Source organism: Panonychus citri, unplaced genomic scaffold, assembly GCF_014898815.1.
Source record: "Panonychus citri isolate SS breed McGregor unplaced genomic scaffold, ASM1489881v1 Contig00136, whole genome shotgun sequence".
In the NCBI taxonomy this organism is placed as follows: Eukaryota; Metazoa; Arthropoda; class Arachnida; order Trombidiformes; family Tetranychidae; genus Panonychus; species Panonychus citri.
This window is the reverse complement of record NW_026515541.1, coordinates 3,234,112-3,252,863: the sequence shown is the minus strand read 5'-3', so window position 1 is coordinate 3,252,863 and position 18,752 is coordinate 3,234,112. Positions and strand designations below refer to the sequence as shown.

Below are 18,752 nucleotides of genomic sequence, written 5' to 3'. Positions count from 1 at the left end.
AACACTTATACAGAAAAAAGCAGCAATTTATTTAATCAATTGTTTGACCATTTGTAAATCATTTGGTTGAAAATAAATGTACTTTTGATTGTTACTGATTAACGTTGATTGTTGAGCACGAATTGTAAATTTCAACTGTTTCTATTGATCACAATCAACTAATTGTAAAAAAAACAAACGTCCAAACGTAATAATATTTACAATCAACTGGGTAAAAAAAAATAACTGGTTAATTGTTGAATTTGAACAAATTGATTAATAAGTTAATTGGATTGCTGTTGTTAAATTTAATGATGAACAATTAAGCAAAATTAATAATCCAGACAATAATTAATATATTCACTCAATATATTGTTAATTATTGATGAAATAATTAAATTTTAACATGATCATTATGATAACAATTGAATTAAGGTAATACAAGTTATATTAGAAACAATTTTAATCACATTTGTAATTTAAAGGTTAATCAATTTAGTGAATCATGTTATCCCTGATTAAATTGATTTCTTAGCCTCAAGATGAGGGATAAATTATGATTCTGATGATATCCGATGGTCATTAATTGTTCAAGAAATCAACAATTAACAATCTAATACATTGGATCGCCATTTAATCATAATAAAAATCATTTTGATTGTAATCATAATTATCAACCTGAGACGTGGTTTGTCACACCTTTTAAAGTGATGATTCATTAAATTGTGTACCTTGATTATTGTGGCTTGAAGCAATTAAATTTAAGATGATTAAGAATAAGAAAATACCAAATTTCATCATTAACTTAATCATTATTGTAAAGGGTTGATTAGTTTGTTGTTGATCACAATTTCTTGCCTCATGTCCAATGTACTAATTGTTTTTAATCATAAAGGTAACAGACCCTTGCAATTTAATTTAGTTAATATTAATTAAAATCAAGCACTTGATTAGGTGAAAATTGTTTTCTCTGGTTAACAACAATTAACTTTTTCCCTCTATGATGTATTGTCTCAACTAGATTGTTTATTAATTGTTATTGATTGGATATCTTCTCACGATTTACCATAATCATTTAATTGTGTGTATCAGATATTGATTGTTGATTAATTGTTACAGTTTGTTTCTGGTTTAAGTCAATTATTATTATTAATTGTGTTCATTTTTTTTCCCAAGAATTGAAAACGTTACAGTTTTCATAAAGTGATGAAAACAAGACAACGATGATTATGATTAAGATAATGATTAAGATGATCTATTATTTGATTCATTTATCCAATCTAATAAGTTGATTGTAAACAAATAAACAACAACAATTATTTATCGTTAATTTAATCATCATCATCTTTACATAATGATTATAAGTAACTTTGTGACATATCCATTTATGAACTTGGTTCATATTGTTTACGATAACATTTACATAACACTTCAACCTTCGACCTCCTGATTAGGATGGAGAGAGGAATAGAGATGATGATGATGATGAACAAGATTTTCTGTAAATTTTGACCTTTCACTTTCTTCCTCCCACTCTCAGGTCACTTCAATCTTCATCCTCTTACTAGAAAAAATCATTGAATACTGAACTGTTTCCCTATTTGTTTACATGACTTTTGACCTCGAAAAGTTTATCAAGAGAGAGAGAGAGAGAGAGAGAGAGTAAAATAAGGTGGTGGATGATAAGGAAGAGGAAGATAATCAATATCCATCTAATTATCTATCAAGATATTGATTCAACGAAATTACCAATAAGATTTTTGTTTTGTTCTGTTTCATTTTTGTTCACCATCAACAAATGAAAATCTGCTCATCATCATTATCACCAATTATAATCATCATGTTGACACTTTCATCTTCATCATTTATCCTCATCTTGCAACCTTCAATTCAATCAATTGTGCATCTCAATAATTAACCATAAATTGAGCGATAATCATTTCGCTATACAATCATTATCAATATTTAACATCATCATCACCATCAGATTCAAACAATTTAGCAACAAAAGGTTAAACTTGAATACGATTTGATTTTAAAAAAAACTGATTTACAATTTAATTCAATTGGATAATAGTAGTAATTGTAATCAAAATTTATCTCTCACTTTCATAAATTATAAATGATTCCTAATGGATTACGATTAACAACAGTTACCATGATAACTGTTAGTTTTTTTATCAGCAAATTATTTGAATTGGTAATGTGATGATAATGATGATAATATGGTTTGGTTAGTTTAGATGAGAGGGAGTATTGTGGTTTTGCCCTTTGATTTTGCAACAGGAAGATAAAGATGATGATAATGATGAAGGAATCAATTGATAAAAAAAGGATGCGATTCAACTGGGATGCTGATGATAAGGATGCCTGAAAGTGTGATGTAAACGGAATCAACAACAAAAGGCAAATCAAAAGGTAGATAATGATGATGAGAGAAAGTAAATTCAAAGCAAATAAAGATTAGAATTACATATGATTTTGGAAGATGATTATGAGATGATAAGGATAAAGAGCAATCAGAAAAAAAGACGATGATGATTGATAATCAGAGGGAAAACTTTTAAATAGATGGAGACTACATCTGTTATATTATTACAATTGATGAAGATAAAGATGATGAGGATGAGGTGTAAAAAGAGAGAGAGAGAGAGATCGAAAAAAAAAACATTTCTATTCATTTTTACTTTTTATCCTCATCCTTTCCGTTTCCTCTTTTGCTTTGACCATGAACAAAGTCCTGTAAATTTTAACTAATCTTTAAGTAGAAGAGAAAATTTTTACTAATTAAAGTTCAATTATTTTGATTATCTTAATCTCAATTTAAATGGTTGATATTTGTCAACATTAATTGTGATACGATCAAAATTTTATTCTCGTACAGTTAAATTGTCAACGGAAGATGGCGCTGATTTTGTCTTCTCATCTCAAAACAATCAACTGATTAGCACAATTAAACAATAAATACAAAATGATTAACAAATGATAAGCAAGAAATTGATTTAATTGGAAAACAATCAAAGATGAATTCATGTAATCGGATGATCAGGCTCAGAATTTTGTTCAGTTCATTTCAACTTCATCTCTCTGAAAGAGACTCTCACTCCTTCTCACAGAAAAGAAAGAGGAAGAGAGAAAGAGAAAAGTGAGCTGGGGGGAAAGAACTGCAATTGGAAAGATATACTTACACATATGAAAGTATTTGAAGAAAAAAAAATCAGAGGGAGAGAAAGAGAAAAAGAGAGAGAAGATGAAATGAAGAAGAAAGAGAGATGAAAGGAAGATGAAAAGAAGATGAAAAAGAGAGAAAGAAAAGTGGGAGGGACTGAGAGTGTCTATTGCTCTTTCAGAACTATAATCAGTTTGCTCTTTGCAGTCAACAAAAGATCTTCATTTGTCTTCATTTCATCTTCATTTCGACTTGTAGAACTTTTTTTTATTTCGAAATAAAACTTTTTCTTCCTCAATTTTATTCACTTCTCATTCGTATCTACATACTAAACATTAAATCTCATCTTCTCATCATCAAGCAAACATAAATTTCTCTCTCAATTCTTCAATCAAATGTATCCTAATCTTCATCTTTAATTGAGACATAATTTATTTCATTTGTGATTTCCCTCGATCATCAATCTCGACAATAATCACCATCGATCACCAATTGAGTTTCGTTTCTATTCCGAAGTCGAATTGAAGAAGAAGAAAAAAAGTGTTCTAATTGTTTCTTGAAATTGTTCTTTTCTCTTTCTCTCTCATTGATTAATTGTGACTTTTTCAAATGCATTCGGGTGTTTATCGACGTAGTTTATCACCGACATCAAGTGGATCTGATGTTGAATCAGATTCTTCTCAGCATTCAGGGCCTAATGATCTCACCACATCAAATCGTTCAAAACAAGGGATAGTGGGAGTTGTAGGAGGAGGAGGAGGTAATAATAATAATATTGGTTCTAATAGTGGTGGTGGTAATGGTTCAGGTAATGGTGGTGGTTCTAATAATGGTTCAAATAATAACCTCGGTTCATCAACATTTCCAACTTATTCATCATTTTATTCACCTACTCATCAATCAGCTGGTTCATTGGGTCAAGGATCACATGGATCAAGTGGATCTCATCATGGATCAGCTTGTTCACCTTTCATAGCAACAAATGAATGTCGGATTATTGAATATCGAGGTGCCCGTTTAGCAGCATTTCTCTCAGCTAATCGGACACCCTGTGAGTATTTACTCTGTTTACCTCAAGCATTTGAACTGTTTCTCAAACATCTCGTCGGTGGATTACACACTGTATACACTAAATTAAAGGTAAGAATTGTTGATATTTTTTTTCAAAACATTCGAATATTCAAAATACTAATACTGATTCGAAAATAACAATAAACAAATTATGCTCGAAAACAGAGATTGGATATTGTTCCAATTGTGTGTAATGTTGAACAAGTTCGTATCCTTCGAGGACTTGGTGCTATTCAACCGGGTGTCAATCGATGTAAACTTTTATCAACCAAAGATTTTGATGTACTTTTCAAAGATTGTACAACTGCAAGGTAAGTTGATCAAATCGTATTTACAATTAATCTTAAACACACTAATCAAATTGGAAGAGAAAAAGCAAAATTAACTCTCAACTCGATTATCTCAACAACAATCAATTGATTGATATCTCATTAAACTTCTTGACTAAATCTTCAATTTATTAATAGAGAGATTAAGCTTCATCATTCCTGACCTCTTGAAAAAAACAAAGTTAATCTAATTGTTTTGATTATCTTTAATTAGCATACATATATTACAATATATAAGACGTGTGATTAACTTGTTGATATTGCAAAATATTTATCGACAATTTTCAATCACACTGTTACTTTGTTAATCAATTGATTAACAAAATGACTCTCATGTGATTATTGATTACAATCAAATTGTATAAATAGAGAGACAATTGAAATTATTTTGAATACATGAAGAAAAAAAACTGGACAAACCTTAAAGTTTATCGTATTTGATGAATGTGTGTGAGTATTTCAATTGTGTGACAATGTCGATTGAGGATCAAGATGAAATTGCATCTCAAACTAGATCACAGTATCGATCCATCATTCTAGAGACTAGAATATGAAGAAAATGGTCACAATGGACTTTGTCGAAGGTTAGACAAGACTCTCGATCTTTTTTTTTACCATAGGAAAGGACATACGATCACAATAATAAGCAATTACAATTTACTATTAAGGAAAAGCTGAAAACTTTGCAAACTTTTTCCAGCAAAAACACTACTACATGTAGATCTTGATCCAATTGCAAACAACAACAACAACAACAACAACAACAACAACAACAACAGGCAAACACAAACTGTCCTCCTCAATGTAAATGATTCAAATTGCAATATGATTGATGTTTTATCCTCATCCTCATCTTCATATTGATCATCATATCAATACAATAACCTGAGAATCAAAGATTCAAATATTAGGCAACCCTAATAAATGATGATCATCATCTTCCTCCTTCATCAATTGCAACAAAAAACGATGATGATGATGATGTGAATGATTATCATCTTCCTCCTCTTCACTATCATCATCTTCTAGGAAATAAACAATTTACCAAATCTAAAAAAGTAACAATAATAATATATGAAAATTGAATTGAATTATTGTAAATGATGTTAACAATTTACACCAACGGTTACAATTAAATTACTTTACGTTTACAATCAATTGAAATCTATTATCATATGTTAATCATTTGAATCTGAATTTTGTATTTTCTTGATTGTTGTTGTTTAATGTTAATTGTTTACAATTGTTATTTACATGTAATAATCAGGGTTAAAAAATCAAGTTGATTTATATGATCATTTGGTAGTTAGTTTTAATTGTTAACCTGATTGTGTTGTTAACTGTTCAAGTGTGTAAGTTTTTTATCATAACAATTAACTTAATATCGAAGCCTTGATTAGTTTATTGATTAGGTAATTGTAATTGTCTTGACATTTAATTAAAAATGAAAATAATAATAATCGATTATATCGTTTTCTCAATATATATAAATTGTGATGATTTTTTTTCTTCATATTGTATCATAAACAATTGATTGATTGTTATTAGTTTGATTATATATCATAATCTGGAATCATAATAATATCAAACAATCAACTGATCATATTGAAATTAAATTGTTATTATTGGTTAGCCTTTTATTATTATTATTATTTTGTTGATTGTGTTAGTTACTGTTAATTATTATTATCATTTGTTATCAAACCAATCAATAAAAAAAACGTTAATATTGTGATATATAATTTAATTTAATTGTAACAATCAATAAATTTTGTGGTTATCAAAGTAATAAACAAGTTATACTTTTGATATTGATATTGAACAATTAACCAACCACAATAATTATTAATGAGATGACAAAGTAATCAACTTTTTTATTTAAATGGGACAACAATCAAGTTGATTGTTGCCACTAATTGTCAAACGGCCTTTTGATTAACAATGATTATGATGATGATGATGATGAAAAAAAGTCAATCATCAAATTACCAAGCGAAACAAAATTAACTAAATTAAAATTCATTTTGATTTAGTTGTTTACAAATTGCGAATCAATCACCAACCATTATAATGATAATATAACCAAATCGACAGCAATCAAATCAAATCAAATTAAATCAATTGATAAGGTGATGATAATAAGTGAGAAGTGAATGTTAAAAAAAAAGGAACAAGAAGAAAATACAAATTCGAAAAGAAAAGTTCTAATGTATTTATCGAATAAAATAAATCGTCAATTTTGTTCACAGTTTACTTTCTATTATGATGATAATCACGGCGATCACAATAAATGACCGATAGAACCAAACAACAATTAAATCGAGTGTGTTAGTATCCGAAGAGGGAACAAAAAAAGTGATCAACATAATTGTCGAATCGACAATGATAAAAGAGAGAGAGAGGAGGAAGAGAAAGGTCCAATTGTGAATATCGAAATGGATCCAAGAGGAGAATTGGAAACAAATTCGAGGTTAGGAAACCATTAGAACTTTTTTTTTAGAAATGTGAAGAAAAAAAAATCGAATGTGAAAAATGCCATATTGGCGTATTGTTGTTTATTCTGTACCCATTTCTAAATGTTAATAATAATATTAATCTAATATCTCGTAAAGTGATATGGACATTTGTATTAATACAAAAAAAAGACGAAGTACTTCCTGGTCCCTTGATAAGTTCTAGACCCTGACAATTACATTATATTGGCCGATGATTATCATATATATTTATTACATTTAATAGGTACCGTTATGTTTGATGATAAAAATGAACCATTGGATAAGGTAAATGTTGCGCTGTCATATGTACATTTGGTTGATATTATATTTACACTGTAAATTGGGTTATGCTGTTGACTTTGTGTCTATGATTGTGTGTGTGTGTTTGTGTGTTAAATGAATGGTAAGTATGTACAGAGTGAGCACAACACATTGACTACATTAAGTATTATGAAATTAAATGATAACTGATATGATGAGGATGAAATTTTGAGGAGAGAGAGAGAGAGAGAGAGAGAGAGAAGAGAGAGAAGATGGAGAGGAAGATGTTGGGATGATGTTAATGATGATGTGGTTTAATATTTGATTGTCATGTTTTATTGTTCTGGGAAAATTTTGTTGAAAATTATCATGATGGTCATTTCCATGATTTGATTCTGTTTGATTGTTTATTGTTATTCAATTAGTTTTGGTGTTAATTGTTTTCCATAGGAAGTTAGTTGACTTTTTTTCTCGCATTGGTTGGATGATTTTTGGGTTACCTGTTCAGGTTAATTGTTACTCTTTTCCTGGTGATAATTTATACCTGCAACAATTAGTCTAACCTTGATATCGTTTCTTGTTTTCAAAGCCTTTAGTTTATCAATTGTATCTTTCGTGATTCAATTGTTCATCTCATTTATCTTCATGATTTGTTTGTATCTCCTTCCAATTGTAACGGTAATTGATTTTCTCTCAATGAATCAATCATCTTATTTAGGGGGAAAAAAAGGAAAACAAATTATGATAAATGGTCAAGACGATGATGGTTATAGATGATAATGACCAATTTAGCATAAGATTATCTTTTCATCATCATCATCATTCCCGCATCGTACTCGTGGCCTGGTCTTAAAACTCAAAAGTCCAGCCCAGGTAATTGAGATCCAGTAGTAATTGGTGATCAGTTGCTAATCCAATTCACCAAGAAAATCATATTAACCTTTACACATAAAGAGAAAAAACTTTTTAACAACTTTGACCACAACTTTTTGACCAAAGGTCAAATAATTATGATAATAGGGTAACAATACACAACCAGCAACAACGATTAACCTATAACCCTAAATATCATTTAGAGAAAGAGAAAGAGAGAGAGAGAAACAATTACGATAATAATAGTAATGTATTCATCCAATTGGAACGGTCATCCACTTATACCAATGATAAATAGAAAAGGTAATATTAACATCGTTAGCCAATTGTAAATTCATCATCATCATCATCTACCTTTTATTTTCAGTCTTTTCCATGGTTCAATCATCTTCATCTCTCCTCCCACTCTCACCTTCCACCTCCTCCTACGCCTCATCATCAGCAGCTTATTGTTGATCTTTAAAAAACTTATCTCTCATTCTTGTGATGATAAATTATTACGTTGATGTTTCTTATGATAAGTTTTACATAGAAACTTGTCTTCAACATGATAACTCATTTTTGCGAGAAAACTTCATGTTTAATTGTTCAAGGTTAATTATAATCAACTAATTGTTTGAAAGAAAAACTTGCAAAATTTTGAAAAAATTGTTCTCACAATTTCATTAACCTTGGCTAACAATTAAACTTCCAATTACATATTCACATAGTATCTTTGTCTTTCTCTCTGGTAATTAATTAGTTTTAATTACAATCAATTGGAAAAGTTGAAATTTTCATAACAAAATTAAACAATTTTCACATTGTAATGAAGCAGAAAAATTGAATAATTAAATTATTAGAAACTGATTAAGATCACAAACTAAATGTAAATTTAATTATTTAAAGCAAATGATACAAAACAATTGAATTGTGATTAAAAAAATGATCGTTGAGAGTTAATTGAACAATTTTAATTGGACTAATCAACTTGTCATTGTTGCTCAATATAATTATGTTTATATTTTTGTTTCTTGTTTATGTTTGTTGTTTACATTAGTCGACCAGGTCGTCCACCCAAACGAAGTCCAGAAAGTGGAATGGTCAGTCCGATTCCAACGGCCATACCAGCGACCACTCCCCACAGTCAACAAGGTAATTCAGTGCCCTACCTGGGATTCCCACCGACGGGTAAGAAGCCAAGATACGCTGATGATGCAGACTACGGAGCTGAATGTAAGTATCATTAACTTTTCTAGCCCATCCTAAGAGGTTGAGAGGGTGGGATGAGGGAGGAAGAGGTGGAGGAGGAGGTGGGAATATACAAATCAAATATACAAAACAATAAATTCAACAAGATGATGATGATGATGAGAAATTCAAGTTTTTTTTTGCCTCAAAAGGCAAAACTTTTTGTTTTGTTTTTCCAATGATTAACAATCATGTTGATTTTGAAAACTCATCAGGTTTTTTTTATGTTGTTTTCTTGTTGATTGTTGTTTATTATTGTTATCATTATATTTTAAATTGGTATTATTGTTAACAATCAAGCCCATCATCATAATCAACAACCATCAAAATTACATCCTTATTATTATCATGTTATTATCATGATTAACTTTGATGATGATGAATTAGTTTTGATTACAATTGTTGTTGTTTTTCTTACTTTTCTCAATAATCATTAACTTTAATCTAGACTTGAACAAACTAATTGTTTGAAAAAGTTTTTTATTGTTTAAATTAAACGTTTATTTTTTCAACTAGATTGTTAAAGATTAATTGTAAATTAATTGTTTGTCTTGATTAGATTTCTGTTGATTTTGACTAATTAACTCGTGGCTAAATGAGCTCGTGCTCTTATTTACATTTAATTGTTGTCATTTGTTGATAAATATTTGATTTATGATAATAAATAAATTGTGATTTGATTAATTGTGGTTTATTGTTGATTGTTGTTACATATTGATTGATTATTGGTGTTTGTAATTGTTATAAATTAGCTTTAATTGTTTGTCTCCAGATTATTATTGAAAATCAAACATTTTCTAGCTTTGAACTTTACTCAGTATTTGTGGTTAATCAAGATGATAATCAATTCTGATTACAATTAATTGTTGTTGTTTCTTTTTTTACATTATAATCTCAATCTTAACCTAATCAACTGTCCAAACAATTAACTAATTGTCATTTTCTTTCCTTTTTTTTCATTTAAACAGCTTTAGAGATTAAACAAATACCGGCTAATAATTCAAACGGGAATAAATCATCGGCTTCAGCAGCCGCAGCGATGTTGGCAGCTAATGGTTATTCAGGTAAATAACTTAATGATTTACAATCAGTTGTGATAATTAACGTTGACAATTAAAGTTGATTGTCTTCAGATGATGATGACAGTTCATTGAAGATGATTAAATTGAAAGGGTTCCCCTTAATTAATTAATTATTAGAAAATGAAAGCAGATGAAAAGTTTTTAGATGAATTTTTCCCCATCATTTTTCAAGGTGAAAATGATGAAATTAATGATAGTCTGAGAGAGAGAGAGAGAGAGAGAGAGAGAGAGAGAGAGAGAGAGTGAGCTAATGTCCAGCCTAAAGTGACCTCGATAAGAGTTGAATTGAAAAGAGAAAACGAAATTATTATTCCCTTGTGAAGTTAATTAACATTGGATTAAATTAACTAAATTAACTTGGATCATAATTCATACATTAATTGTTGAGTTTTAATCGTCACTTAAGCTCATTGAATTAACATGAATATTCAAATGTTAATTTGACTCAAAAAAATACAATTGGTTTCATATTCATACGAACCAAGGATTCAGAATTATGACTTCTATATATATTAGAACTTTGAGTATATATAATGAATATCGAATGTTTTTATTTCTATTCTAATATAGGACTAGAAAAATATAATAAATGCTAAGGTTTTCAACTCGAAATTGTCGTTAGGATGTAATAGGAAATGAGGGAAGAGGCAAAAGAAAGGAAAAGAAGATGTAAAAGTTAACGATAACAATTGAACGAATTGAACTTGCTCAGAACTTTTATATTTTCCTTGCATTACAGTTGAATAGCATGAAGATGATGAAGATGGAGATGATAATAGTAATGATAGTGATAACATTTCATGAAATGTTTCCTGTAAAAAAAGTTCTGAAAGGAAATGATGTTCATCTCTTATTCTGAGTCGATTCTAGAACTTTTGATGAGGCGATAGGAATGATATTGGTTTTCATCTCTGTTCAGGGAAAAGAAAGAGATCTTAAGGAGAAATAAAATGGAACAGAAGAAAAGTTCTGAGCCAATCCCATGTCAACGAATGTCTTTTCTTTCATGATAATAATAATCTGCTCCACCCATGAATCCACATGAAAGAGAGAGAGAAAGAGAAGGAACGAAACTATCAATTCCATTTCTATTCCTCCATCTTTTTTCCCATCTTCTCTCCATCCTCATCATCCTTCTTTTCGTCTCACTCCAATGTTTTCCTATTTCTCTCTTATTCCAACTCATGATTCTCACTCTGAACTTTTTCCTTTCATGATCCTATAAATGCGAATTTATAAATGATATATATATTCCCTGAGAATCGAATGAGTTTAAGGAATTGCCTCTGAATGGTTTCAAGAATGATCCATGAGATGAATAACATGCTCAGTAGAATAATTTTTTCCCCAGCTATCATGTATCCACTGAATCTTCATGGGGAAGTCATTGAATTATTATTATTATTATTTTCTTCATTTCCATTTAACTCTATTTCAGAACTATTATTATAATGATGATGATGATGACACAGAAATGATGATAAAAATAGTCACTCCTTCATGATAGTTTCATGCTTATTCCAGTTCTTATCTCATGGTCCGACTCAGAATTGAATTGACTCACAATACTTTATCATGAATCTTTCATAGTTATATATTGAATACGCATGTATAACAATTCATTTCAACTGAATGAGTTTTTATTCATTTCATCATGTAGGCGGGTTTTCAGCTCTGAGCTGAACATATATTCAAGTATTATTATTATCATCATTTTATATGTGTTATTCAACTGCTTCATTAAAATCTTTCCTCCTCTTCACCAGAACCCTCAGAATCTCATGATAAGAATGAAAATGAGAGAAAAATCTTACAGGGGAAAACTAAGGGTGGAGTCATTTTCTCAATGAAAGAAATTATCATTATCTTCTCATGATATTTACTCTGAATCGATGGAAACTATTTCTTTTCCATGATCATCATCATCTTCATGAATCATGATTTCTCATGAAATACATATAAAAGAGAACCAAAAATCCAATAAACTCAATGAGAAATTTTCTATTCGCAATTCCAAAAACTGTTCAATCATCGCTCGTACCAAACGAATCGTTTATCGTTGCAAATTTACAACAATCGATATCGATCAAAGCCTCGAATCAAGTTGAATATCAACAAGTATCATTTCCAATTGATTTAATTGAATTTCTCTCTCTCTCTCTCTCTCTCTCTCTCTGATCCTCTTCTTCCCCACCCATCATCTTATAGCTTTCCCTTTCCTCCAGCATTTCGGTGCTTCATCAGCATCAACACCCACCAGTCAACAACAACAACACCAGCAACAATTAGTTGCAGCAGCAGCAGCCCTTGGATTACCTGGTTTACCAACATCAAGGTAAGAAAAACAGCAAAATTGAAACAGAAAAACAATTAAATTAATTAGAAAAGTTGTAAAAAAAAAGATTAGCATCCTCATCTCATTTCAATGAAAAATATTCATCTCTTTTTTCTGGATATAAATATGAACAATTTTCATTTGTAATTTAATCTTGAGTAGAAAACTAATCAAATCTTAATCATATTTATATTTATTCACTAATGATGATAAACATGATGAGAGAGGGAGAAAGTAAATTAACTTTTTAAAAGAATAGTAAAAAGTTTCAACTTTCTCAAAAAAGTTATCTGATAATATCTACATGGGAACTGTACATGATACTATTATTTTCACCGAGTTGAGTTTACAGTTTTCAAGGTACTTTTATTGATGATCATGTTTTTATCATGATCGTAACTCATTAAATTCATAAAGTTTATTATTTAATATCAAATGAACATGATTAACGTTTAATGATATTAAACTAATGGTAATCAAAAACCAGAATTCATTGTTATGATATTTCATGAGATATTTATCTTGCTAATCTCAATATAAACTTAGATTGTATCATGAAAAGTTTTGAATTCATGATTAGATTACAATGTTATCCATTATCATTAGTTAATCTTAGATAATCAATGAATTAAACTTTTTGTTGATTTTTATTGTGATTCTTGAATCTCCCTCACTCTCTCTTTATTTTTGTCTTTATATGTCTCCCTCTCAAATCATCATCTTCATCATCACTTTAATTTAGTCAAGATTGATTGTGAATGAATTAATTGCTCCAAAGATAAAATTATGTGTATAGAGTTAATTTAGTTTAATGATTAATGATGATGATGATCAAGTTGCATTTGTGTGTCTTTATGAGTTTCAGTCTTTGAGACAAGGGAAAAAAATCTTACTAGGAAAAAGATAAACAAAGATTAACATTGTTTTTCTGTTGTTGTTGTTAAAATGATTGATTTAAACATAAATAACAAACAAAATGAACTGTAATTGACCAAATTAAGGGTCAAATTACTTGTGTAAGAAAATGGGAGGAAGATGAAAATGTTAAGATGATGAAGAGGAGAACCGTTAAAGAGGCGGAGGTTGGATGCGGGGAGAGAGAGAGAGAGAGAGTGATGGTTATGGTGGTGGTGATGGAAAAGTGAATAATTAGTAAGACAAAAGATGTGACATTATGATAGTAAAAGTCTCAATGTTTTTGGATTCTTAGTGTGTGTTCATTGAGAATTCAGTTGATGCCTTGAATTTTAAAGATGAAGATGAGGATGATAAGGAAGTGAAAATTGTGAACTAAAATTTGTAACGAAAATTGAAAGACAGAGAGAGAAGGAGAGAAACCGAGAGAGATCATTGATGATAAAAGAAGATGATAACAAAAAAGATTCATTGTAATCTATCTGGATGAAGATGAAGATGAGGATGATAAGGATGCTAAAGGGGGTTGGGAATCGGTTTTTTTTCTCTTGGTGATGAGGATGGAAATTAGTTGTATAGAGTTGCAGTGACATTTTCCAACTCTGAATCTCCTTTTCAGATAAAATGAGAAGAGAGAAAAAGAAGAAAAGTTTTTAAGATTGAAAAAAAAGATCGAATATTAAATCTTATTATAGGGATGCGGAAATTGAGATTGAAGATGAGAGATGATTATGGGGGAGGAGTTGAGGATGATTAGGATGATAATTTTCTACTGGATAATATGAGTAAAGAAGAAAAGAAAGAGAAAACTTTTTTCTTTTAATTTAGATTTTTTTTCTTTCTGTAGATTAAATTTAAATGAATGAATTTGAATGAACAGAAAGATACTGATGATGAAGAAGATGAAGAAGATACTGATGATGAGGATGAGAAAAGAAGGAAGCAAGAAGATGAAGAGGAGACGGATGTGGGTGGGCAGAAGATGAAGATTCCTTTTTTAAGGAATGTGTTTTAGGAGGTTCTCTAATATTCAAAGTCATTAATCATTCTCTTCTGTCGCCATGATGAGGATGTTGATGAAAAGGAGACAGAGAAGAGTTAAAAGGGAAGAAAGATGATCAGATGATGAGAGAAAGAGAGAGAGAGAAGATAAGTTGGAAAAGTTCTCTTTTTTTTCTTTCCCTCTTTCTCTTTTTTCTTTCTTTTTCTCTTGTTGTTATCTCATTCAAACACTCGTTAATATAATTAAAAAGCAATGAAGACAAAGTTTTTTCATTCATCTCCATCATCATCATCTCACAAATTAAGAGAGAGAAGATAGTTTCTCACTCTCATCATCTTCCTATTACATAAATGAATATCTATGAATTTCTGATCCTTTTAAAATCTATGGGAAATTCAAGTGATCCAATTCTGATGATGATGAGAAATTCTGAGTTTCTGCCTTGAGAGAAAAACAAAAATTTTCTCTCTCATTATTTTGACTCTCTCTCTCTCTCTCTCTCTCTCTCCGAATCATCTTTATCCTCATCTTTTTTTCTGGTGACAAAAGGATTGCAAAACTAATACTTAAATGTTAACATCTTATGCTTTTTAACAATTTTATCTTCATTATCAGAATTTTCAACTCTTTCAATGCTTTTTACATGATGATGACTTTTTTTTTACTCATCATCATCTTCCTGCTCCTAATTACAAACTATTACACCTTATCATTTGTGATATCAATCATCCTTGCAACATTATTTTACACTTTAGTATCAATTAACATTCTCATCAATTGTTAATCTTGCTTCAACTCCCCCATTGCAAAATGAGTATCATCCTCATCCTCACACTCTTATCATCCTCATCATCATTATCATTATTTAATCCTTTCATCACTTTACTATTTTTTGCATATTGACTGATTACAATATCCATCATCATCATCACCATCATCATCTTATTGTCACTCTGCCCGATTTTCAATTTACATTCAAGATGCTGATCAACTAATCATAATGACGATGATGATGATGATGATGATGGTGATAATTGCATCTTCTTATCATCAGAATCTCTGTCTGTCTCTCTTGATGATTTTCAAATGATTTTTTCATGTAAACATGACGATAATCATTCCTAATCAACGTACTAATTACAACAGTAATTAGTGTAATAGAAAATAAGTAAATTATTCAGCATGTTAATCAACCTTCTTGAACTAACAAACTTTTTGAATGAGTTAAAAAAAAGTTTCTCTCACTTTGAAAAACAATATTGTCCATTCAATATCATCAGCAATTAGATGACAAATCAATTAATCATGTTAATAATAGTGCTCAGTTAATTTCAATATTTTGAAGGTTTTTTTTGTGTGAAAATTATGATTCACAATCAACATTGAGAAAAAAAATACTCTGATTACTTGATTCAGTTAATTAAAGTTACAATTTATCATAAATTAATGAAACATTGTTAATATTAAAATTGTAAACTTCTGAAACTTTTTTTGTTGTTGCTCAAGTCCAAATGTCATTACATTGAGAATGATTAATTAATCAAGTAATTATGATGATATAGTGAAATAGTTGTGATAATTAACTGATTGCTGAAGGAGGAGGAATAGTAATTATATGCCTATGATAATTAGCCAATGGTCAGATATCATTGACAAAGAAACAATTATAATTATAAACTCTATGGGAAAGATAAATTGGTATCAAATTAAATCCCCAATATGTTTCATGCTAATGATGAGGATGAAGATAAAGATGAGGATGAGGATGGAGAGATGATGAAGGACAGTTTAATGAATATTTAAACAATATCATGATTAAAAGTCGAGCTTTTTGTCCCTACTATGGTTAATATAATATATTAGTTATTAAATGTCCCACTTTACCCTTTTCCTCATTTATCTAATCTTCCTGTTTATCATCATTATCATCCTCTGTCTCTTTGTCTCTTTCTTTATGGTTTGGCTTATCATCCTTGAGAGTAATTTATCTTCTCGGTGAAAATAATATGTATACTTGTTAACATGCATTTGGTTACTTTCAATGATACAGTTTTTATGATGAGGATGCGGAGGAAGAGACTCACATCCAGGGAATGGGTTAAGATTAGAATAGTGTTGAATATGATAGAGAATCAGAATTTTTCTTCATTTATTTATGTTCAATTCGAAAAGTCAAAAGTTCTAAAGATGAGAAAACAATATTATCTTGACTCTCTCGCTCTCTATTTCCTCCTTTCTCTCCCTGTTTTCTAGATTTTCTTCCTCTTATCTTCACCTCATCTTTTCCTCTTCCTGTCCAGTGATAAGTTTACTATTCTTACCGCTTTGATTGTAAACAGATAACAATTTGTTTCTATCAAAACATTGATGTTTTGATTTGTGTTTGTCTTTTGTCTCGTTCAATATATTTAATCATATTAATGGTAAACTTATGATTATGTTTGTTTTTCGAAGAGAAAAAAATCATTTTTTTTTATCGAAAAATTAAATTCGATGATAGGAAAAAACTTGCTCTCGATCTCTTCTCGTATTTCCTATCGATTTATCAACATTCACAGTTGAAATGCAATACACATACATCATGATATCATTAATTATATTTAAGATGAGATGAAATATCATCCAGTAGCATCCTCATCATCACCTGATGATCATCATCATGATGAAACAAGAGAGGAAAAAAATAACTAGAAAAACGATTTTTTTTTCTTTCAATAAAGGGAGCTGATGAGAGAGAGAATTGAGTAAGAATGATGAAATATTCGAATCGAATTTTCATCTCTTATTCAGATAGATGAGAATCGATGAATTTCTACTCATCAGCATTTTCTGTTTTCAATATAATTTCTCAGTTTTTCAATAGAAAACTTTTCAAAAGGTAATATATCTTATTTTCTAGGATGAAGAATGATCTGTGATGATGAGGATGATGGCAGTGGTGATGGTGTAAAAGTAGAAATGAAGATAGAAAAGTTTCTTTGGAAAAAAATTTCATTCTCTTCATCATGATGATCATCTTTGAATACCAGGCATCAATGAACAACATTAAGTGCAACTCTTGCAAATCAACTGATGCATTAATAAATTCATAGCTTATTTTATTTCCAGTGTTTGTGTTACTTGAAATCAATTGAAGCTGAACAATATAACAATATCATGATATTCATGAATCAATAATAATAATCAACAGTAACAATTAACTGCAATTCAAGGTAGAAAAAAATTGAAAATCTAGTAAACAAAAACAACCACAGATGAAAAGTGATTCAGAATCAGCTGTAAATGACAAGGATCTCAAATAGTTGACAATTTGTACACAAAAATGATAAATGCAATTAACTTAGTTAATAGCAGATTAATTACTCTTTGCAATTGAGTTAATTGTAATTAAATTGGATGATGATTGTAGGAGTATAATTAGATAATATAAACATTCAACCTCGACTTATTTCAATGGATTTTCAAACCTTTACCTTAGTTTTTGCTGCTTCTTGCGTAAAATTTTGCAAATAAGCAAAAAGAAGGGGTTAAGATGCAGATGAAGAAGCAAGATGATGATGATGATGAAGTAGATGGAGATTAACAAGTGAAAAAAGAAAGAAAAAAAGAAAGAGAGATTATGAAAAAAAGAGTAGAGTAAAAGTGAAATCAATTCTTTCATCTTCTTCCTCTTTCTCTCTCTTTCTTGTTGTCACCAAGAAGAATGATTAATTACTAGCTCTCTCTCTCTCTCTCTCCCACTCTCTTTCTTTGTTCTTTCATCATCTTCTCCATCTTCTCAATTTCTTTATCATCTTCATCTTCTCTTTCCTTCTCTCTCTCTCTCTCTTCCTCTGTGATTGCCTCTGATACATTCATTGTATTATTATTATATGTGAGTCTCTTTATCTAAATGCATTTGCTTGGCTCTCTCACTCTCTCATTCACTCTGTGTATATGAGATACAAAAGTGTGTGTTAAAACCATCATCAATCATTATGTCAGCCTAAATTAACTCAGATCAACAAAAC

The 18,752-nt window shown here is 29.7% G+C and overlaps 1 protein-coding gene across 5 annotated transcripts in view; it reads left to right on the top strand.

Annotated features, from left to right (window-relative positions):
• Positions 1-3,333: 3,333 nt before the first annotated feature.
• The window catches only part of LOC128392387 (dachshund homolog 1-like), a 28,678-nt gene continuing 13,259 nt past the window's right edge, over positions 3,334-18,752 (top strand). The window contains exons 1-6 of one of the 5 annotated variants that reach the window (XM_053352406.1): positions 3,334-3,908; positions 4,053-4,288; positions 4,385-4,530; positions 9,217-9,392; positions 10,376-10,471; positions 12,698-12,824. In XM_053352406.1, the coding sequence (XP_053208381.1) occupies positions 3,758-3,908; positions 4,053-4,288; positions 4,385-4,530; positions 9,217-9,392; positions 10,376-10,471; positions 12,698-12,824 (932 nt within the window). In that variant the 5' untranslated portion in view covers positions 3,334-3,757. Of the gene's footprint in view, positions 4,289-4,384; positions 4,531-9,216; positions 9,393-10,375; positions 10,472-12,697; positions 12,825-18,752 lie in introns of all 5 variants that reach the window. The other 4 variants (XM_053352404.1, XM_053352407.1, XM_053352408.1 and 1 more) reach the window with 4 other exon arrangements.